This window comes from Sciurus carolinensis, chromosome 7 (genome assembly GCF_902686445.1).
Source record: "Sciurus carolinensis chromosome 7, mSciCar1.2, whole genome shotgun sequence".
NCBI classification, from domain to species: domain Eukaryota; kingdom Metazoa; phylum Chordata; class Mammalia; order Rodentia; family Sciuridae; genus Sciurus; species Sciurus carolinensis.
The window spans coordinates 45,719,284-45,743,311 of NC_062219.1; the positions used below are offsets into that span (position 1 = coordinate 45,719,284).

Consider the following 24,028-nt stretch of genomic DNA (forward strand, 5'->3'; position numbering starts at 1 on the left):
AAAATTATGGAATTATTTCCATTATGGTAGATAAAATAGTCAAAGAGAAAATATGTTAGCTATCTGCTTTCCATTTCTTCTTGAGATATGTACTGAGCACAAGAGTAGGGGCTGCAGGCTGTCAGATCCTTCCCTTATTTTGTGTTTCACACCAAGATACCAGTTAAAGTTCAGAAATTCTCAGCTTCCTTTCTTGGTGGTATGAAGTAGGGTGTAATGGGAAGTATTGTCAGCTTCATTCCCAGGATGAAGTCACTGCTGGGTTCTATGGGATGAGTTCCTATAGGTGGAGCTCTTTAAGGTGGGGCTATGTCTAGTGAGGCCCCAGGTGCTTTATTGAAGTGGCAAGCAATCTGGAGATATCAAACCAGTAACCTCTTGGACCCTACTGCTATTCTGTGCTGGGATACTGTACTTCAGTAGTTTCCCCACAGTTCCACTGTGGGGTAGGGGAGTCAGTCCTTCACAGCTTCTATTGCCTGAGGATAGGCCCTTCCTGGCCTCCTGGGCTCAGGCCCCAAGCATGGTCACAAGCACCATTCAAATTCCCGATCTATTTCAGCTAGTCCATGGAGCTACCAGACACAGATGCGAGAGGGAACTGGGCTCTCCCTGGCCTCCCAAGACTTGTATTTCCCCCCGGGGCAAAATACTCTCTGTGCCTATTTTTTAGGCATAGCGTAGGTCTTGTAGCAGGTGTTTGCCAGCCCCATGTAATAGTCCCAGCCCCAATCTCATGAATCCCAGTTCCTGGTTCCCGTAGGTGCCACTGCAGTACAGTTGCAGTACAGATGCCTCAGGATGGTTCCTGCCTCAGCTCTCTGTGGACAATGGGAAAGACAAAGCATCTTTCATGTACCAGTTTATTGTGCCGTACAACCTCTGGATCAGCCTGGGCCAGGCTGCCCCTCCAATCTCAAGATTTTCCATACTGACTGTCCTTTGTATTTTTCAATGTCTTCCTTCCTTCCTTCTCTGCTAATGCCACTGCTCTTGTAAGCAGTTTACCTCCAATGTTGTCCCTCTTCCTTGTTTAATGTTCCTAAAATGTCTAAGTCTCTCAGGCATTCTGACTGTCCAATATTGAGTTTTAGCTAAATCCCTCTTTCACCCACCTTACAGAGAAGTAGTATTCCCCAAGACAAGTAACCTTCTAGTCTTACCTGCCTACTTTTTTTTTTCTTTCCCAATAGCCACAATATGAGAACACTTCACTCCAGACTCCATTTTCAGAGCAGACAGTGTCGCATCCCCAGCAAGAGGAACTTGAGCAGAAGCTTGCATCTACTGAAAAAGAGGTTTTACAACTCAATGAGTTTCTCAAACAAAGAATAAACCAATTCAGTGAAGAGAAGAAGAAACTGGAGGAAAAGGTGTGCATTTTTGAAAAAGTTGTATTAGATCAACAACATTCCTTCAACATAGAGTATTTGTCTGTCATGCAAGGTTTCATTTATATTAAAGTGTTTACTGTTGTACCAACTTTTTGGAAACCCTGTTTACTCGTGGAAAAATTTATTTTCTTGAGGGATAGAAATATCTCTGTAGGGCAGGGGTTGTAGCTCAGTGGTAGGGTGCTTGCCTAGATCGTGTGAGGCACTGGGTTCAATCCTTAGCACCATATAATAAATAAAATAAAGGTATAGTGTCCATCTACAAATAAAAATATTTTTAAAAGCCTCTGTATATTATACTTTTCTAATAGTGAAATCTTTTTTAAGTCATTTGCCTGTGCCAGTACTGCCTTCCTTTTCTCTGGTGAGTATTTTATTCCCTTTTTCTTTGTCATGTTGAACATAAAGGATTAGAAAATGAAATGAAGTTGATGTTTCATTCATAAGGTCATTGTTTCAAGTTAAAAAAACTGAAGTCCCTGATGGAGACTAAAAGTGAAACACATACACATATTTATTTGACCTTTCTGCCTTTATTAAAAGTATATTCACATATTTTATCCCATTCTATTATCATATGTTTAAAGATCAAGTAGGATACATGTTTTACCTAATTTATTTATTTATTTTTGTGGTGCTGGGGATCGAACCCAGGGCCTTGTGCTTACAAGGCAATCACTCTACCAGCTGAGCTATCTCCTCAGCCCTATACCTAATTTATTGAAAAGAAACAGCATGGATTCTTGGGCAGCACCTTAGTGGCAGAACTGTTTTTGACTTCATTCTTGATATTCCTAGCTTATTATTTTATTAAATGAGTTTTCCATTCAAGTGATCTTGGAGCCCCCCATGATTTATACAGGCAGACTTGACACTGTTAATAGAGAACTCAGTTGATATCTTTGTGTATGTGTCTGTGTGTGTCCACATTTACATGTGAGTTGATATTTTCATCTTCCCAAACTGATAAAAATTTATATGATCTCATTTTTTCAGCTGTATGATAACTTTCTTGGCTAATCTAAAAGTACCTTAAATACCTCTGTTTTTTCTTTTCTGTATTTGGGGAAGGAACATCATAGAATATAACACACAATCCAAGGAAATAAGGAAATATTTACTGGTTTACATGGGAGAGGAATTAAAATAGTCTCTTACCTAAGAGTTTTAATTTAAAAAATTGTCATGAATGTTATGATGATTCAATAGATAAAGATTTTTAAGGACTTTTTTAGGTTTTATCTTTCTCATCTTTTATTGCTCTTAGTGCTCAGTGCTTAATAAAATCAATTTATTTACTTCCTACCTATTTGACATCTCCTATTTGTATGTCTCATAGGTATTCCAAACTTTTCATGTCCAAAGCACTGTTCTAAATTTGCCTTCTGACTACCCTACTTCTCTCAAACAAAACAAAATTTTCTTCAGTGTTCATTTGTTTATTCACTTACTAGTGCTAGAAACTTTACCAATTCTAATTAAGAAGCCTACCTCCTGAATATATATAAAATCTTTCCAACATTAGCAGCCTAGAATCCAATACAGTATTATTTATCTCATGGAACTCAGTTTTATAAACATTTCTCCCTCCCCCAAACCCCAGACAACCACTGGTTGTGCTTTTTTTTTTGTTTAGACATCTCATATTAGTAGAATCATACAATATTTGTTCATCTGTGACTGGCTTATTTCATTTAGCATGATTTTATCCAGATCATCTATCTGTATTGTTATAAATGGAAGAATTTCTTGAGGTTGAATTAGATTCCATTTTGTACAGCATACCACATTTATTTTATTTAAATGAAGTTTATTTTTAACTGATACATCAAAACACATCATTTTTCTTTGCATTCATTAATGAATATTTAGGTTGTTCTCACATTTTTATTTTGCTTTTGTTGCCTCGGCTTTTGGTGTTTTATCCAAGAAATCATTACTGTGAATAATGGTGCTATGAAAATGGGAGTGCAAATATCACTTTTAGTTCCTCATGTCAGTTCTTTTCAATAAATATCCCAAAGTAGGAGTTTTGAAGTGAATATTTTATTTTTAATTATTTGAAGAACCTCCATACTGTTTTTCAGAGCAGCTATAACAGTTTACATTTCCACCACCAGTGTATAAGGGTTAACTTTTTTCATAATCTTATCAAAATCTTTTGCTTTTTGATAAGAGCCATCATTGTAGGTGTGAGGTGATAATCTCATTATGGTTTTTATTTGCATTTCCCTAATTATTAGGTGTGATACAATTTTTCTTCTCTATTGATTATTTGTATTTCATCTTCGGAGAAATAGGTTTTAGGTCCTTGCTAATTTTTTAATTGAGTTATTTGTTGTTTCTTTTTTGTGAGTAGTAGGACTTCCTTTTACATTTTGGCTGTTAGTCCCTTACAGATATGTAGTTTACAAATATTTCCTCCTATATTATAAACTGCCTTTTCATCTTGTTGATGTGCAGAAACTTTTTTGGCTTGATATAATCTTGTTTTTGCTTTTGTTGCCTGTACTTTTGGTGTTGTATTCAAGAAATCATTACCAAGTCCAATGTTAAGAAGAAATTCCTGTGTTTTTTCCTAGTTTCACAGTGTCTTATCTTATATTTAAAGTTTTAAGTCAATTTTGAGTTTATTTTTTATTTTTTGTGTAGTTCAATTAAAAGATCCAGTTCAATCCTGTGCATGTGGATGTTTAGTTTTCTCAACACTATTGAGACACCTTTTCCACATTGTTGTATTCTTGGCATCTTTGTCAAAGGTCAGTTGACCATATATAAGTGGGTTTGTTTCTTGATTCCCTGTTCTCTCCCTTTGGTTTATATGTCTGTTTTAAAGTCATTACTATATTGAAGCTTTTTGTAATAATGTGATGGAATTTTGTGATGGAATCAGGGAATATAACCTTCAGCTTTGTTCTTGTTCCAAATTGCTTTCATTTTCAGAATTTCATATAAATTTTTGAATTTATTTTGATTTCTGTTTCTCTGAAATGTGCCATTGGGATTTTTGTAGGAATTTTATTAAATATGTAGACCACTTTGGATTGTATAAACATTTAAGTAATGATAATTCTTGCAGTGTATGAACATAGGTTGTCTTTCCATTTACTTATGTCTGCTTTAATCTTTTTATCAGTGTTTTACAATTTTAAGTGAATAAATCTTTAATATCCTTGATTAATTTTATTCTAATTTTTTTAAATTCTTGATGTTATTATAAACAAGATTTTTTTTCTTTAATTTTTTCTTCCAATAGGTCATTATTATATACACAAGTGCAACTGATTTTTGTATGTTGATTTCAAACCCTGCATCTTTGGTGTACTTTTAGTTCTAACAGTTTTTTTGGTGAATTCTTCAGGATGAAGCTTATGTGCAGACAGATGTTTTGCAATTTAATTTCTTTCTGATTTGGATGCTTTTTTCTTTCTTTTGCCTAATTACTCTGGCTAGAACTTCTAAGAAGTACTGTGTTTAATAGGAAAGGCAAGAGTGGGTGTCCTTGCCTTGTTCCAGATTTTTTAAGCTAAGCTTTCAATTTTTCACCATTTAGTATGGTAACAGCTGTGGGACTTTTCATAAATGACTTTGTGTGTGTGTGTTTGTGTGTGTGTGTGTGTGTGTGTGTGTGTGTGAGAGAGAGAGAGAGAGAGAGATGAGGTTAAGTTCTGTTTTAACTAATTTGAGAGCTTTTATCATGAAAGGTTGTTTAATTTCATCAAATTTAATACATCTATTGAAATGATCATATCAATTTCATTTTTTCATTTTGATGATGTATATATCACATTAGTTGGCATATGTTGAGCCATCATTGCATGCCAAGGATAAATCCTGCTTAGTCATGGTATATAATCCTTTTAATGTGTTGTATAATTTGGTTTAATAGTATTTTGTTGAGGATTTTGGAATCGGTCTTCTTAGGGATATTGGCTTGTAATTTTCTTTTCTTGTAGTATCTTTATCTGGCTAATTTTTAATCTTTATTCTGTTAATGCTGGCCTCAACATGAGTTTGGAAGAATTCCTCCTTCTGTTTCTTGTTTTGTTTATTGGAATAATTTAAGAAGGATTGGTATTTATTTTTCTTTAAATATTTGGTAGAATTGTCCAAGGCTTTGTTTGTTGGGAGATTTTTTTTTTTTAACTACTACAAATTCCTTGTTTGTGATTGGTCATTCAAGCTTTCTATGTCTTCTTGATTCAGTTTTGGTGGGTTGTATGGTTCTAGAAATTGTCATTTCTTCTAGGTTGTTCAGTTTGTTGGTATATAATGCTTGTAATAGTACCTTATGATCCTTTTTATTTCTGTAGCATCAGTATAACATCTCTTTCATTTTGATATTACTAATTTGAGTTTCTTTTTATTCCCTTAGTCTAAGGATTTGTTCATTCTTTTTTCCTTTCAAAAATCCAACTAGGGCTGGGGATATAGCTCAGTTGTAGAGCGTTTGCCTTGCATGCACAAGGCCCTGGGTTCAATCCCCAGCACCGCAAAAAAAAAGAAAACCAACTAAACTGGTCTCATTGGTTTTTATTCTATTGTTTTTGAATTAACTATTTCATTTCCTTCCATTCTAATTTTTATTTCTTTCCATCTGTTAATTTCATCTTTATTTCATTGAGATAAAAAGGTAGGTTTTTTTGTTTTAGATTTTCTTTTTTAATGCAAGCATTTTAAAATATAAACTCCCCTCTTTGTACTTCTTTTGATTCATAAGTTTGGGTTTGTTGTTCTTTCAATTTGGTTTTTTGGAGATATTTTCTAATTTCATTTTTAATTTCTTCTTTAACTCAATGATTCTTTAAAAACTTGTTTAATTTTTACATATTGCTTAATTTTCCCGTTTTCTAATGTTGAGTTTTAGTTTTATTGCATTGTGATTGGGAAAGACTTTGAATGATTTCTAGATTTTTCTTTTCTGTACTGGAGTGTTAAACCCAGGGTGCTTTATCACTGAACTGCTTTCCCAACCCTTTTTTATCTTATTTTGAGAAAGGGTCTCACTAAATTGCTGAGGCTGGCCTCAAAATTGTGATCCTCCTTCCTTCATCCTCCTGGGTTGCTGGAATTTCAGGCATGCACCATCACGTCTGGTGATCTAAGTCATTGATATTTTTTAAGATTTGTTTTGTGACCTACTATATTCTGTATTGTGGAGAATGTTCCATGTGCACTTGAGAACAATGATTATTCTGTCATTGGATTACATTTTTATATATAGCTGTTAAGTTCCTTTGGTCTATTATTGTGTTGTTCAATTTTGCCATTTCCTTATTCTTTTTCATTTGGTATTATCCATTATTGAGAATGGGTTATTGAAGTCTGGTAGAAGTACTATATTTCTGTTTATTTTGCCCTTCACATCTGTCAATGTATATCTGTGTTACTAGATTGTGTTTTGAAGTGTTTTGACTATATACATATATTTTTCCATGCTGTTGAATTGACTTTCATACCATTATATAATGACAGCCTTTGTCTCTTGGGAGATGTTTTACAAGTGGAGATACTGCTGCTCTCTTTGGGTTGCTAGTTGCATGGAATATTCTTCTCTATTCAACCTATGTGTCCTTATATCTAAAAGATACTTTAGATAGATACTTTGTTTCTTAAAGACAGAACATAATTGGAAATTTTTTTAAAACACATTCAATTATTATATATCTTAATTTTAGAGTTTAATAAATTTACATTTAAAGTAATTGTTGATAGGTAAGGATTTAATATTATCATTTTGTTAACTTTTTTTGTTTTGTAGTTATTTCATCCTTTTCCTCTCTTGCTGTCTCTATGTTTTGTTGATTTTGTTTTTGCACTGATACATTTTAATTCCTTTTTCTTTTTATATCCATTGTAGATATTTTCTTTGTGGTTACCAGGGATTTGCACTTCAAATATCTTATATTTTTAATAATTCTTTTTAAGCTGATAACTTTATTCTCATCAAAAAGAATCTCAATACATTTAGTCTTTCTTCCACACACTTTGTTATTGGTATGTCTGTTTTCTGATAGGTAATTCATATATTTTGGTTTTGTTGGGTGTGGTTTCAAGATATTTGATTTTTTTTTTTAATATATTCCTTTGATTTTTTTTTTTTTTTTATTCTTTGGGTTGGTAACTGTGTTATTAGTAAAACTACTACCCCTCCATTCTTCATGAATTGGCCTCATATGGGGAAACACCCTCCAATCAGCCTAGCCAGGGATTTGGAGGCTTTTCATACCATTGTGCTAGTCCAACCTGCTTTCTTTGTTCTTATCATTCCCCAAGCTTCAAGGTTATGCGGGTCCCTTCATGTATCTAAAACAAGCAAGACTGTAGCCTGTCTCTTGGGCAGCCTTCCAAAAAATTGAACTGTTAGATATTCTGCCCAGTGTTTCCCTTCTTAGAGAGAAGCTTGGATCTGAATTTTTTTTTAACCATTTGCTGTGTACCGAGCTGGAAGAATAGGCTATGGGGCTGCCACACTAAACCACAGTGTCTCATCTTCCTGGTCCCCAGGCAACTAGAGTAGAATGGGTCCCACTAGTGCTCTAGTAGAGGCGATACTGAAGCCAGTCATCTGAGCAGCTTCCAGAAAAATTGGGGTGTGGACTGTCTAGTCAACTATTTCCTTTTCCAGCAGTTTTCCTCCTAATTTTACTATGCTATCCTGAGGACAGGGATTATGGGGAGATGATGTCTCAAATTCCCCTACGTGCTTTAGATGGAGCTGATTTCACATTCACCCAGAGTTCTGAAGCTTCTCAACTTCTGTTTCATAGGAAGAGAACTTGTCTGTGTGTTGTTGTTATTGTTGTTTTGTTTTTGTTTTGTTGTTGAATCAATGTATTGGTGGAAGAGAACCCAGAACTCCCTATTCTGCCATTTTGCTGATGTCACTTCTCATCTTCAAAATCCAATTTTTTTTCCCTGGCCTAAAAGGAGTCCTTAACTATATAACTTTATGCTCTACCAATTGTGCTCTAGAAAAATGTGGCTTGTTACACTGTGTCTTATAGTTGGTCAAACAGGTTAGGCTTTTGTTTGTTTCTGGCATCAGATTCTTTACGCAAAGTAATCTTTTTCCTGGTAAATTCTTGACTGTCTTCTCTCACTTCCAAGTCACCCTGGTCATTTTTTCAAGTGTCAGCTTAATGTTTTCCACCTCTGCCCCTTCTTTTATATGTATATAGCAATTGGTTTTTTTATTGCAGGCACAATTTGTAATCATTATTTTTCCATCTTTCTCTTTAAGTACCACGAAGGCAGGGATTGTGTCTGAATATGTCACTGTAACATATGCAGTATTACTGCAGTGCCTGGTATACTGGATGAATGAATGAATTCTCTAAAGTAAGTTTCACCAAGAAGGAGAAAAGAAAAAGGTAGCCTCAAATAAAGGACTATGGATAGATAGAGCAGTGGGGTGGTGTCAAAGTGTTGGAGTTGGTACATGATGGAGCCAAGTCCCCAAGAGACATTGGGAAAGGTCAGTGACAGATGCCAAGATGGGAGTTACTCTTAGAAAAGGAGGAATCACTTCTCTGTGAAGCGAGGCACTTAAGAATGCAAATGTATATACCAGGGAAGCATAAAGAGAAGGGATGAGTATAGAAGGTAGTATTTGTATGAGAAGACTTTTGAGGTTTTTGTTTGTTTGTTTGTTTGTTTGTTTTTAAATAAGACTGGAGTTCTTGAAGGGAAGCTAGAAAGTAGGCTTATTGGTTAAAAAAAAAAAAATCAGCTAAATAGCACTTTTGGCCCGCATAAGATTGGATCGCATTATTTCCTTCTGTATTTATTTTCTGTAACTATGATCAAGACTTATTTATGACAGAAAAACTTAATGTGAATAACAACACAGCAGTAATAATAATAATAGGATGACCCTTTGATGGGGGGTTTCTTTCATGAGCCAGAGAGCATGTAAATGTACATTTAATGCATTTTTTGTTTAATTCTAATTTTTTTTAATTTTTTTTATTTTTTTTAATTGTATACAAATGGGATACATGTTGTTTCTCTATTTGTACATAGAGTCAAGGCATACCATTTGTGTAATCATACGTTTACATAGGGCAATGATTTTTATTTTTTTTTCCCTTCCCCCCCACCCCTCCCACCCCTCTTTTCCCTCTATACAGTCCTTCTTTCCTTCATTCTTACCGCTCTCCTTATCCCTAACCCTAAACCTAACCCTAAACCTAATGCTAACCCCTCCCACCCCCCATTTTATGTCCTCATCCGCTTATCAGCGAGATCATTCGTCCTTTAGTTTTTTGAGATTGGCTTATCTCACTTAGCATGATATTCTCCAATTTCGTCCATTTGCCTACAAATGCCATAATTTTATCATTCTTCATTGCGGAGTAATATTCCATTGTATAAATATGCCACAGTTTCTTTATCCATTCATCAACTGAAGGGCATCTGGGTTGGTTCCACAATCTGGCTATGGTGAATTGAGCAGCAATGAACATTGATGTGGCTGTATCTCTGTAGTTTGCTGATTTTAAGTCCTTTGGGTATAGGCCAAGGAGTGGGATAGCTGGGTCAAATGGTGTTTCCATTCCAAGCTTTCTGAGGAATCTCCACACTGCTTTCCAGAGTGGCTGCACTAATTTGCAACCCCACCAGCAATGTATGAGTGTTCCTTTTTCACCACATCCTCGCCAACACCTATTGTTGCTTGTATTCTTGATAATCGCCATTCTAATTGGGGTGAGATGAAATCTTTATAAAAATCCTTATGAGGTATCTACTATACCCCCTTTTTAAAATGAGGTAACTTGGGTGGGTACAGCTCAGTGGTTGAGCTTATGCTCCATATGCCCATTACTCTGGGTTTAGTCTCCATCACTCAAAAGTGAAAAAAAAAATTCTTAAACTAAGTTAAAAATGAGGTAACTGAAACTGAAAGAAGGTTAATAATTTATCCAGATGCTTACATCTAAATTTTTTTAAAACTATGAATAAAATCCAAGACAGTTTAACTCTACAACTGATATGTTGGTTCTAATAATAATGATTTATATTAAAAAACAACTTATGGGAAAACATTTTCTCATTAACCTATTCAGTTCTAATAAATTAAAGAAAAATAGACTTTAAAACCTCTCTAAAATATGACCTTCCTGTTATATCCTAGGAATGATTTCAGTATTGGATCATACCTCTTTAAAAGGAAAAACTTGCCTTTTAAAAGTATAATAGTTAAGATTTAGCTGGGCATGTTGGCTCACACCTGTAATCCAGCAGCTCAGGAGGCTGTGGCAGGAGAATCACAAGTTCAAAGTCAGCCTCAGCAATCTAGAGAGGCCCTAAGCAACTTATCAAAACCCTGTCTCAAAAAATAAAGGGCTGGGGTTGTGGTTCAGTGGTTAAGTACCCCAGGGTTCAATCCTGGTATACTCCCCCTCCCCCCAAAAAATGATTTATTAGTGATACTTCATTTACCTGGAGTTCAGACTTTATGTTAATCTGAAATAGTATAAAACTTGGCATTTAAAACACATTAAAAAAAAAAAAGAGCTTCTAATCAGTTGGTAGGACTGAAAAAAATCTCCATTGATTATGCGTGCTCATATGTGATCAACAAATAACATAGATGATATCCCATTAGAGAGCACTAGCAGGAATTTGTGATCAAAGACAGCAAGGCTGATATGACAGCAAAGACTATTGGCTAACCAAAATAAAAAGAAAACTAGGGCCTCTGCATGCAGACAGCATGGATGACTTATTTCAGTAAGTGCTTTTTAAGGCATTGTCACTTAAACACCTAAGTAAATCAGAGAATGTATAATAAAAAATAGTCTTGCTAAATTATGTTTACTTCTGAACTTATTCGGTCATCTGTGAAGGCAAGAGCAGACTTTGTTGATAGGGAATTCAAGTACACATTGGATTTAAGATAGTATCTGGTAATGAGTCATATTGGAGGAATTGCAAATTCATGGTTTTTTAGTCAGATGATCTAGATTTAAACCCTACTGACTCAGTGATTTGTCATTAAGTCACTAAACCTCTCTGGGCCTCATATTTTCAGTGGGAATTATATAATGGTCAGCAGTCTGTGAGTTTATTTAGAATGGGTTTATTTATTCTTAGACCACAGGTTAAACTGTCACGTCAGCACTCTCACCGTTAATTCTAAGAAAGCCCCTGTAAATGAAAGGGTTTTCTGTTTTATTAGTGATCCTCCTTACCCAAAGTAATAAATGAACCATAATATAACAGATAAAATCAATAGACCATATGAGTTGTGATTAATTTTTCCAATTGGAGTTGTTTTAATAAAAAGTATTTTACATTAGACCTGAAATAAATTAGGTAAGACATGAAAAAGAAGCTAGACCATGTGTATTAGCTTTGACAAACTTTGAATAAGTTACATATTATACTACTAATTACTGTCATTCAGTTTCCCTGGTGAACATGGAAACATTTATGAAAATGCTTCAGAACCCTATTAAGTTTCTATAAAAGTATTAAATAGAAGATGGGTAAATATGAGTCTGGAGTTCACCTTTGAGGCAATAGTTTTTGTACATATTTGGTCTTAATTGATCTGAAGTGTGAATATGAGATGTGAAAATTGAAGATGGTATATTTCAGGTTGTAAGATAAAAAATTATTTCACAAAAATTTGAAGTTCAGCCTGTACAAGTTGGGATTTCCTAGGATCATGTACAATGTGTGTATAGTAGATGTTTAATTAGCACAATTTATCAGTGCTAGAGTGACATCAATGAAAGGCACCTTTATGTTATTATTTTTTTTAAAGAAAATGTGCTAAAAATTCAGTCATGACACACTGCCTTAGCAATAGTCTTGATTGAGTTGTGAAATTGTTCACACTAGGGTCTTCTCTGTTCCTAAGTATTTTGTAAGATCTCCTGGCTCTAGTTGCATTGCTTAGAACATGATAATTCTTTTGAAGGTTTGTTAGTAATAAAACATCTTTGATTACTTTAGGTGTCTTCCTGCATTAGTTCACATAAAGCATGTGGATATAGCTTTGCAGAAAATAAGAAACTGGAATTATTACTCCAGAAACAAATATATTCTGTGTTTTGTTTTCGTGTTTTTCTGGGTATGCAGTAACTTTTTAAAATTACAAGTTTTACTGTGATGTTTTCAAAATTATTTTAAATATCCTTTAGACTCAACACATAGTTTAAACATGAACTATGAAATGACAACTATTACGCTATTGAAATTACAAAGATATGAACAATCTTGGCCAAATTTCTATCAATAAAGACTATATCATCACTGCCACCTGATTGCAATTTATAGCATGCTACACTTGTAAAAGCAAATAAGTACCCACAAAATTCATGATTACAGTGACATAAAAATTTGAAAATAAAAGTATGACTCTTATAATGAAATAAGGTAAATCTTAATTGAGGTGATAGTGGTCTTCACTATAGCATGAAACTATGGATGAATTTAGTGATGCCCAAGATTGTAATGTTGGTTCTGTTTTGTTAATGACTCAAAACTATTGAAGATTCATAATCTTTTTGTTTAGCTTAAAACCAGAGATAGATACATCAGTAGCCTGAAAAAGAAATGCCAGAAGGAATCTGAACAAAACAAAGAAAAGCAGAGAAGAATTGAGACCTTGGAAAAGTATCTGGCTGATCTTCCAACTCTAGATGATGTACAGAGTCAGAGTCTACAGGTAACATGAAATAATATTCTCATGTTTAAAATTCCATGAAAACATGATAGTTTTAATTTGAATCTTTAGAAATTTCACTAATCATAAATTAAGTTTGTGTTTAATTGCTGTTTTAGGATTTAACTTGGATCAAAAACTTTGTTCATTCAAGCATGCATAGAACTCTCTAGTTGTTAAATAATAGGTGGTTACATTCCTAATTAACCTATGTGGTAATCTTCTCATTTAATGTTCTACTCTAAAAGGTAGTTTCTAAACCATCTGATAACACTACCCCAAACATACTCAGGCATTTACCCAAGTTCTGAATTTCTCCAGTATTCTCTGAGATTCAAGACTCTTCATGACCTTCTTTTGGGTATCTTCCTAGATATTTGTTTTCCTCGTTCTTCTTAATCTTTCCATAAATTATTCCTTAGACCTTAATCGGACTTCTATTCACTCCTCTGACTCCTGTTTTCCTTTCTTAACAATACCTCTTCCCACCAATTCTGGTGAAGGCTACCTGCCTAAAATCTTACTTATAAATCATAAAATCTCCTTTTCAGTTTTTTCCTCAAAGTCTTGCTAAGCAGGGCCTCTCAGCTTTAGCACTATTGGCAGGGGTAGAAAATATTTTCTTATAGCGGTCTGCCCTGTGCATTGATGGATATACATTTTCTTTTATTTGTCCTTCTATTCTCTACCTACTGAGTGCTAGTAACACTGCTCCCTCCCCTCTCTCTAAATCCAAAAATGTTAACAGGCATATCCAAATGTTCCCTGAAGGTAAACATCACTCCCAGTTGAGAATTATTGATCTAATCCATGGAGTACTATTATTCTGCATATTCTCATATATACAGAGTAGTCTTTTGTTTATTTTATATTAATTTTTAAGTTGTAAAACCAAAAGATAGTAAAGTCAGGAAGTAACTTAAGAACCAGAGGAGGTTGCATGAGCAGAAACAGAGCACTGTAAACTAAAGAACATGAGATGGCACCACCTTACACCATTAGGATAGCTATTATCAAGGGTCTTGAATAGATATTTGTACACCCATGTTTATAACAGCATTATTCACAGTAGTCAAAAGATGGAACGAGTGCAAGTTCCCATGGGTAGATGAGCAGGTAAGCAAAAGATGGTTTATAAACTATGTATCATAGAGTGAAAAATTATTCATCCCTGTAAAGGAATGAAGGAAATTCTGAAACATACTACAAACTGGATTAATCAGAGGATATTTTGCTAAATGAAATAAACCAGTCACAAAAAGATAAATACTGTTCTACTTATATGGGTTCTAAGAGTATTCAAATCATAGAAAGTAGAAAGCTGATTGCTAGGGGATGGGGTGAGGTATAGATGGGGAGTTGTTTAATGGGTATAGAGCTTAAATTATGCAAGATGAGTTCTGGAGATTAGTTGAACAACAGTGGGAATATACTTAACACTCTGAACTATACACTTAGGATTGGTTAAGCTGATATATTTTGTTATATATATGTTACCACAGTTCTGAGTAAAAACCTTTCTCTTTCAGTCTTCTAGAAATGTCTAATCCCATTCTCTTCTTCACAGTCCCATTCTCCCAACTCTCTTCCACACAGAGGAAAGATAGTGTTAAGAACTCTAGATGAAATGTAGATAGCATAATTTTAGCAATGTTAATCCTTGAGAAACAGTAGTAATTTCTAATATAAATATTTAATATTTCATGTTATGAACTTTAAAATATTCTCTTTAGCTACAAGTCCTAGAAGAAAAAAATAAGAATTTGCAAGAGACTTTGCTAGATGCAGAAAAAAAGCTTGATGATATTAAAAAGCAATGTCAAGAAAAGGAAGCACAGTTAATTTGCCAGAAAAAGAAAGAAAAGGAGTTAGTATCTTCTGTTCAGAGGTAAGAAAACTTTCCAAAATTTTTTACATTATTTTTAGGTTAGTCAGAGTTCATCCAGAATTTCACTTAAAATACATTCATTTATAATTATTACTTTATTATTCTCCTTGTTAAGAATAAGAAGTTTAATTTCCTTGGAACAGATTGTTTCAGATTTGATTTAACATTTTGAAGCAATATACCAACATCTTACAAAAGGTTTTAGATGAGATTAGTAAAAAATGAACAAACAAAAAAAGACAATTGAAGACTGAGAATATTAATGCAAGTTATCTGTTGACTTTGTCAAAACATAAGTAAAAATTCTTAATAACAACAAAAAAAATGGGGCCAGCAAAATACTCACACTGCACTCCTTAATAGGCTATGTCAAAAGGAAGTAGTGGGCTCCCATTTCGCCTTAATGCAGGTAATAGATATGGTAGTTTTGACATGTACCTTCCAATTCTTGCCTCATGTGACTCTTTAAACTAATACAGTTAGAAATACAGTGAATATCATTTATATCATATTGAAATACAGTGAATATCATATTCAGATTGCATAGTTAAGCTTGGAAATTAATATTGGATTCCGAGAACACCTAGAGAACTATGTTATATGCCTAACAAATAATTCTCTTTCTTGTTTAACTTAAACCTTAAATGTTTTAGTCAGCTTTTTCACTGCTGTGACTAAAAGATCTGACCAGAACAATTATAGAAGAGGAAAAGTTAAAGGCTCATAGTTTCAGAGGTCTCAGTCCATAGACAGCCAGCTCCATTCCTCAGGGCTCCAGATGAGGTGGGAACAACATGGTGGAAGAGTGTGGCAGAGGGAAGCAACTCACATGTTGAACTGGAAGCAGAGAGAGACTCCACTCTCCAGATACAAAATGCATGCCCTTTAGGCATGGCCCAAATTAACCACTTCCTCCAGCTGCACGCCACCTGCCTCCAGTCACCACTCAGGGATTAATTCACTGATTAGGTTAAGACTCACAACCCAACCATTTCTCCTCTGAACCTTCTTGCATTGTCTCACATGAGCTTTTGGGGAACACCTCACATTCAAATAATAACACTATAAATAGATAAATAAATAAATCCATCCTCAAGAATAAAATAAAAAAGCTATAAAAAATTAAATGTAAGAAAAACATTCCATGTTTATATCAATTACAAACTCAAAAATCCTTCAGATTTTAAGTCAAAATCCATCAGATTCCATATCAATTCCATGTTAATATTGTTTTGCTACTCCTTTCAAAGTCTTGAATATAAGCTGACCTAATTTTTCTTTGGATTTAAAGCAGAAAATGCCCGATTGCTGGGGTAATTCAGTCTTCAGTATTCTTGATGTCAGCTCAAAAAACAAATCACATATCTTTATTTTTGTCCAATTTGCTGCTTTTTTGCACTTTAATTTTCCTTTTCTATGACCCTGCATGTTGTACCTCTTCTTTAGTCTCAAAACACCTTCATGAACTTCACTCATTCAACCATACAGCTTTTTCTTTCATCGTTATGGTAAAATGAAAGCAGTGTAGCTGTTCTGACGTACAAAGCACTGTGATCATAAACTTAAGCTGAACAGTTTAAGAACAGAATTAGCAACACCTGAAAATAACTGAATATTGTTCCTTGTGATTTTTACATATTTATATGATTTTATGCCTTCTCTTTTACTTAAGACTTTCTCTTTTATTAGGTTTTTGGAGAACAGTGAACCTGTTAGTCCTTGATTTGGAAAGATGTAGTATAGTGTATTTCAGAAAACCTTTTCCATTTTTTTAACTTTATACTATCTGAGATAATATTATCCTAGAAAATTGTTCTTGCTTTCAAGTAGATATAAAGAACCAAAGTTTGTTAATATTCTTTAATACTTGTATGGTTGTGGTGTCACTTGACTTTGGGTATAGGGATAGAACCTCAGTTTCCTCATCTGTGTAATAGTCCTTAAATTTCAAAAGAACTTCAAGATGTTCATGTGATCATGAATTATGTCATATTTTTATCTATTTTTATACAGTACTTCTAAACTTTTTTAATTATTAAGAATTTTTGGAATTTACAAATTAAATGAAAAGATTTTTAATAGAGATTAAAATTAAAATATGTGGTAATAATAGTTTTCTCTGCTGTTCAAGAGAATTATTACTTTCTGAAATCAGCATCTACATTCCTGAACATATATGCATGAAAAAAAATTATTTACTATCACACAGTACATTTTTTCCCTTCTTCGTTCCTAGCTCACTTTTTAATTTGAAAGACTTCAATATTTTTAATGCATTTTATCACTCTTGAAATGTTACAAGTAGATGGAAGGTAGTGTCTTGACATTGAATCGAATAAGAGTTTACTCTGAAATAGAAATTATTTTTCATTTACAGATTGAAAAAGTACTTTTATTACAAGTAACAGTGTGTTACAAAGTAGCAGACTACATGCTGATACATAAAAATGTCTTTGCTGCTACTATTTATAAAACATGTTTGAAGTACTTATTATACCATCTTTGTCTACAGTCTTAAATATGACATTTTCTGCTTTTGGAAGGGAGAAAGCTTTGGATAGCCATAATGCTTGCAAAAAAGAAAAATAATGAAAATGCAAAAACCTAAATTATAAGAAATTGCTCTTCTAGGACTCTGCAACTAGAAAATGACAAGCTAGAAGTAGAGTTATTCCTAGCTTTCGTACAGTTGTTTTTGTTTTGATTTTGGTCTTTATTGTTAATGATACATTTTCATTTAAGCCAGAAATTACTATTCTTCCTTTCTTGAGTATCTCCCCTGCTGCCCCTTTCACCTTTTTTTTTTTTAACGTGCCAGAGGGGCTTCCTTCTGTTGTTCACTCTTTGCCATAGATAGCATGACAAACAGACCAAGTTGCAAACATAGCAGAGTGCTGCTCTTATTAATGCAGGAGAATGTAATTCTGTAGGTTTAGGCAACAAAACTATCTTTACAACCAAACTTTTGCTGGACTTAGAATAAAGGGCAAAAGATCCATATTCATAGTCTCCCTGCCACAATCATCTTAGTTGGAGAGCTCTACTTTTAGGGAAGAAAGAAAGAACTGAGTGTTAATCTAGAGAGCTTCGATTTGGATAATGAAGAACTTTACTGAGGCCTAAAGATGTCACATACTAAGCAATTCTGGTCTCAGATTTGCCTTTTTGAAAAGATGATAAGCCCTTAGCTAATTATGGGCCTTTCTTACTTGTAAAAAATATACTCATATACTTTCTGTGGTCTTGATTATTGCTTGATTAAAAAATATTACAGACTCTAAGATGGACAGCATTTATGTTGAAGCCATCAGCCCAAATCAGCAAATAGAGCTTACTTTTTTCATCTAATTATCTTTCTCAAACAGTTTGCAACAAAAAGTAGAAAGATGTCTGGAAGATGGAATCCGCCTTCCCATGTTGGATGCAAAACAGCTTCAGAATGAAAATGATAATCTGAGGGAACAGAATGAGACTGCTAGTAAGGTTAGTAGAGGCCTTTGATAGTAAACACAAAACCAATACTGTATGGGTATGGGTATATAGATTATATAATTTATAGCTATTTTATGTGAGTCGTAATTTTGCTGACATTTAATACCTTATAAAATTTTGAGTTTGAGTGTTTATATTTGGAAAGAAAATAGCTATTTAAGCAAGTGTAAATGATTTTAATTTAAATAAATGCCAAAGCAAAAGAATATCTTTTCCTTTTCTAAACTGTTCGAAGTCTGTCTCAAAGTTATTTTTACAAATTACATAGAGAAGAATCTTATTGGGAACTACAGGAAGACTTGTAATTTAAATGTGTGATCTTAAGTCATGTTGCTATTTAAAGGATACTTATGAATACTTTTGTAAAATTTATTAAAAACCCCTTTTAAATAAATTTATAATTTCCTGTGCTTTGCTTTGTTCATCTTGAAATATTGGTACTTTTAAAAAGCAGTGGGAAACAACCAGACTTCTACTTTGGACCCCTCAATTGACTGATTTTTAAAAGGGAACTCCAAACTGCTTGCTCCACTCTGCCCCCTTCCAAATTAAAGCAGCCAGAACGGTCATCACCCCCTTTCCCTACAGCAGAAAGGAGTTCCTAAAATTAGAGGGCAGGGGGAATGCAGCCAGAATTAGGGACAGGCAGTTAGTGTAGAAATAGGGGCTCAGGTCAAATCGAGGAAATGGAGGCCATTAAAGTCATCTGTCTCTGGAACCCTTGATTATTTTACTAATGTTGCTCACCTTCAGTCCCTGTATCCTTATTAGATGGGTCAATAACTCAATATAGGCCAATACAGGAGACAGAAACTGAATTTTCAACCCAGGATCCATGATTGGCTCCCCTAGGTACAAGAGAAAGGGGGAAATGAAAAGGGAGCTAAACCGCAGCCATGACAGGCTGCATTTGGGCATGAAAGATTTCAGGCCTAGATAGCCGATTCCAGGAAGGCTCCTAGATTAGGACTGGCCTTTGGCAAACAACCAATCGGGAGCTAACAAGCCATTGCCTAGCATTCCAAACCATATACGTCAAAATGTTAAGACCTGGGTACCCTAAGCCAATGGAAACATGCCAAACCACACATGCTGAAAGATCAGCCAGTCGTGTACTCTGCTTTGTTCAAATTTCCCGCTCTACTGTGGAGCTCATAAAAATCCCACTGAATCGAGACTCAGGACTCTCAGCCAGTACCTGCTGCATCAGTGAATGCTGTGAGTCCGAGCTTGAGCTTGCAATAAAGACCCTTTTGCTTTTGCATTGGGGAAAAAAAAAAAAAAAAAAAAAAAAAAAAGCAGTAGGGAAAAAATGATTTCATTCACTTAGACGGATTTATTTCCTGTGTTTCAGATAATAGACAGCCAACAAGATGAAATTAACAGAATGATTTTAGAAATTCAGGTAAGGAATATTTTATACTTTTTAAAATTTAGCTACATGCTGACCCAAAAGTATTAAAGTATATATGTGTTTGCATGAAAATATAATAGTACTTGAGATAAGGTTAATTTTTTTAATATTAATCTTTTAGTTTTTTAGAAAGAAAATTATTTGATAATTCAGTTCTTACAAAATTGTTCTGTTCCTCACCTCTCCCTCTTTTTAATTGGATATAGTATATATCCATGACTGTGAACATATTTGATTTAGGTCATCAATAATCAAGTACTTAAGAGACTATGGAGAGTTGTAGATCAATTATATGATTTTCTTATATTATTGCCACCTGAAAATGCTTACAGAACCCTACTCTATCCATCTTATGCTCTTTTCCTCCATCAAATTTTCTTCAGAGTTTTATAATGAGCTGCCTTTCTCTGCCCCATCCTTTAAATATTGATATCCTGCAAGCATCTCTCTTTCTACTCCCTGGTATCCCATTGATACTACCTAACATTTTTATTAATATCTCTCTCTCTCTCTCTCTCTCTCTCTCTCTCCCCTTCAATTGGCTTTCCATATTTTCTATTACACTCCCCATTACCATTGTCTCAGCCCTGTGATGCTGTGTGTGTGATACTTCTCAAGGATAAAGATAATCTGGTAACTTGTAGCTCTCATATCTATGGGCAGAACACTAAATTCTAAGCATGAGGTTCCCACAATCAACTTTCATAGTGCCTCCCTACCTGCCTATGCCTGGTATACATACCATGCATATGCACATATGTCTGATGACCCAGTAAATCTTAGTTCTTATAGTTACCTGACAGTGCCTCTGTCCTTCTTGGTATGCTCATTTGGCAAATAACTACTCAGCTTTCAGGACTCTGCAGAAGCATTATTTTATAAAACTCAGACAGATCTTTACTACTTCTTAGTGGCACCATCAACTCTCCTTTTAACTTTTGCTTCCCTTCCCGATAATGCTTTATATTACTCTTTCAGTAGTTCAAACTATCACACTTTATTTACATATTTATGTCTTTACCTTCTAAGTTTCTTGAGAATGGAGGCTGTGGTAGCTCATCTGGAGATTTAGAGCTTAGCAGAATGTCTGACACATAACACACAGTCCCAAAGTACTCATTTGCCAGGTATTTACTGAGCTACTGCCTATTTGCCAGGCACAGTACCTGGCACTTGTAATTCATCAGTGAACAAAACAAGTCCTTATCAGTTTTAGTGGGATGAGTTGGAGAAAATGGAAAACGAATATCACGGGCTGTTAAAATTATTTCTGTTAAAAACTTAGTATTTAATGGACTGGGGATGTGGCTTAGTGATAGGCCTCACATGCACAAGGCCTTAGGTTTAAACCCTAGCTCTGGAAAGGAAAAAAAAAAACATAGTACTATTTTTAAAAATTAAGTAGACTAGAAGGCAATGACAGAAAGTGTTACATTTCATAATGTGAACATGAAGTTTTTCCAAAGGAGGAAATATTTGAACAGAAATATTTGAAGATATCCAGGGGAACAGCAGGCTAGGCAAAGGGAGCAACAGATGTTCTGAATATTGCTTGATGTGCTTGCTTCAAGACCAGCAAGAAAGCTGTGAGCCTGAAGTGCAGGGATGGAGGCAGAGAGATGAGAGGTAATGCTGAAAAGTAACCTGGATCAGATCACATGGGGCATATACTTTATATTTTATTCTGAGTGTGATAAAGGCCTTTGGGTAGATTTTATGGAATAAGTTTTTAGTTTTATACCTTCTAATTCTACTAGTCTTTAAATGGAAGTAAAACAGGTAAATGGTTTGTATGTCACAATTTCATACAGTCTGCTTTGTCTTTTGACTATATTACATGTTTTATCAATTTGATCAAATATCAGTCCAGTTCAGCAAGTGTATGATGAGCCCAATGGACTAATTTATAGAGGTTATGACCTTTATTTTGTAGTCCTACAAACAATAACTTCAGTTATTCCATAAGCCATTAGAATCACAAGATTAATTTCTCTCAGTCATAGTTATCTGACTTCTTATAGTACATAAAGAAATGAATTTCTACTTCATTTGTAACATTTTCCAAGAAGTAGATTTAATAGAAGTTGTCATAATCTAAATTAAGAAAAATCAACACATAAACCTTGGCATGAAACTTAGATAACCAGACTGGTAAGATTATGTTGATCACATTACTATCCCTTATGTTATTCAGTATATATTTGTATTAATTCAAATGTGTATTTTTCTCATTTGTGGAGGTATTTTAATACAATTTACTTCTGTATATTTTCTTTACTAACATGTATGTCATGATTATTTGTAAGTAAATATGTAGAAGAATATGTAATTTTATGCCATTGAGTCTTTGATCATAAAATGTTTGAGAAATTATTTCTTTATTTCTTCAAATTACTTATAGAATTGAAATCAAATTAATGAGTCTATTTATTTCCAAATATTTGGGCCCAAACAATATACTCATTAATTCTGTTGTCTTATTATTTGAAACAGTAGCATTTGCTTTTCTTTCTTTTACTTTTCTTTTTTTGACCTTACCATCTCATTTATTCATTTTGGCCATGTAGATCTACAGGTGATAGTTTTCTTTCCTTATTTTGAATTTTTAAATGTGTTCTTTTTAGTTATACATGACAATAGAATGTATTTTGATATATCATGTATATATAGAGTATAATGTCCCATTTTTTCTGGTTCTACATGATGTGTAGTTACACTGGTTGTGTATTCATATATGAACATAGGAAGAATATGTTCAATAGATGATAGTTTCCTTACAAAGACAGACAATAAAGTTGATTATGACCAATATAGCTGTATTTTTCAAGATAGTATTTGAATCATGAATTATAGATGGAGACAATCATGACTCATATCTTTTTCCTTAATTTTGTTTAAATTCATGTTATTTTTTGGCACCTCGCAGTTGAAAAACTAGGTTTTTGTTTATTTGTTTTTACTTGGTTGTTTGTGATGATCTTTTTATAAACCATGTGTGCATTGTAAAAACCTGAAAATATTGTTTATTCTGAAAAAATGAACACTATTTCTCTGGCGCTGGAAATTCTAAAAAGAGCACTTTGACTTGAAAAAGATTTGTTGTGTTGCATGTTCTTATTGAGCAGAACTCATAAGCATGGTAATCTCCTAGAGCAGTTTCCTTAAGTAGCTAATTCTTTTTTTTTTTTTTTTTTGCGGTACTGGGGATCGAACTCAGGGCCTTGTGCTTGCAAGGCAAGCACTCTACCACCTGAACTATCTCCCCAGCCCAGTAGCTAATTCTTAAAGCTGCCTAGATTTTCCTTATCTGCTTACTTAAAGGATAGCCAACTTTATACCTATGTAGATTATGATGTCCTTCCCATGTGCTATAATACTGATTTTTAATTGCTTCAAATTCCTATATAACCAAGATAACAAAATACTATGTAATTAACAATAGCAGAGAGTCTCTCAATTATTTTTAATATAAATTTTGCATTTAGCTATCACTGTAGTATTAAATTCATTGTAAAAGTTCACTGCCATTATAGTTTGAATGCTCTTTGCTTCCTGTGGTTCGACAGTGTTCCATTTTAGAGTGTTTAGTAAACGAAGACAATGCTGTTACTGTTTTTCCTGTGTGTGTGTGTGTGTGTGTGTGTGTGTGTGCGTGTGTGTTTTATTGGAGATTGAATCTAGGGACATTCTACAAACTGAACTACATCCCGAACCTTTTTCATATATTTAAGACAGGGTTTCATCTTGCTAAGTTACCCAGGCTGGCCTTGAACTGGTGATCCTCTTACCTCAGGCTCCCCAGTCACTGGGATTATAGGCATATGCCACTATGCCCAGTTACTTAGCATTATTTGAATTTCACCTTTTACAGCTTCTTCTCTGTAAACTACTAAGATCAGATTTGTTCAGTGATCATGTAAGTGATTCGGAATACTGCATTGCTTTGGGTATAAGCAAGTGTTCTTAGCAGTTTAAATTTAATCCCAAAAGGGAAAAATAAAATCTCATGCCATGTACATTTTATGTCCAATTTTGTAGGAGATGAAAAAAAAAAAAGGATATTGTTTCATAGTGAAAGTGCTGTGCTTAAAGTATAGCTATAGTTTACTACCTCATAGCAGAAGTCAAATGAATACTTATCTGGTATAAGTTTGATTCACAGC

The 24,028-nt window shown here is 34.0% G+C and overlaps 1 protein-coding gene across 2 annotated transcripts in view; it reads left to right on the top strand.

The window, feature by feature from the left end:
- The window catches only part of Cep85l (centrosomal protein 85 like), a 168,783-nt gene that overhangs the window by 128,727 nt on the left and 16,028 nt on the right, over positions 1 to 24,028 (top strand). For both annotated transcript variants that reach the window (XM_047558121.1, XM_047558120.1), the window contains 5 exons: positions 1,194 to 1,373; positions 12,922 to 13,074; positions 14,805 to 14,959; positions 18,325 to 18,442; positions 19,806 to 19,856. In XM_047558121.1, the coding sequence (XP_047414077.1) occupies positions 1,194 to 1,373; positions 12,922 to 13,074; positions 14,805 to 14,959; positions 18,325 to 18,442; positions 19,806 to 19,856 (657 nt within the window). The remainder of the gene's footprint in view (positions 1 to 1,193; positions 1,374 to 12,921; positions 13,075 to 14,804; positions 14,960 to 18,324; positions 18,443 to 19,805; positions 19,857 to 24,028) is intronic.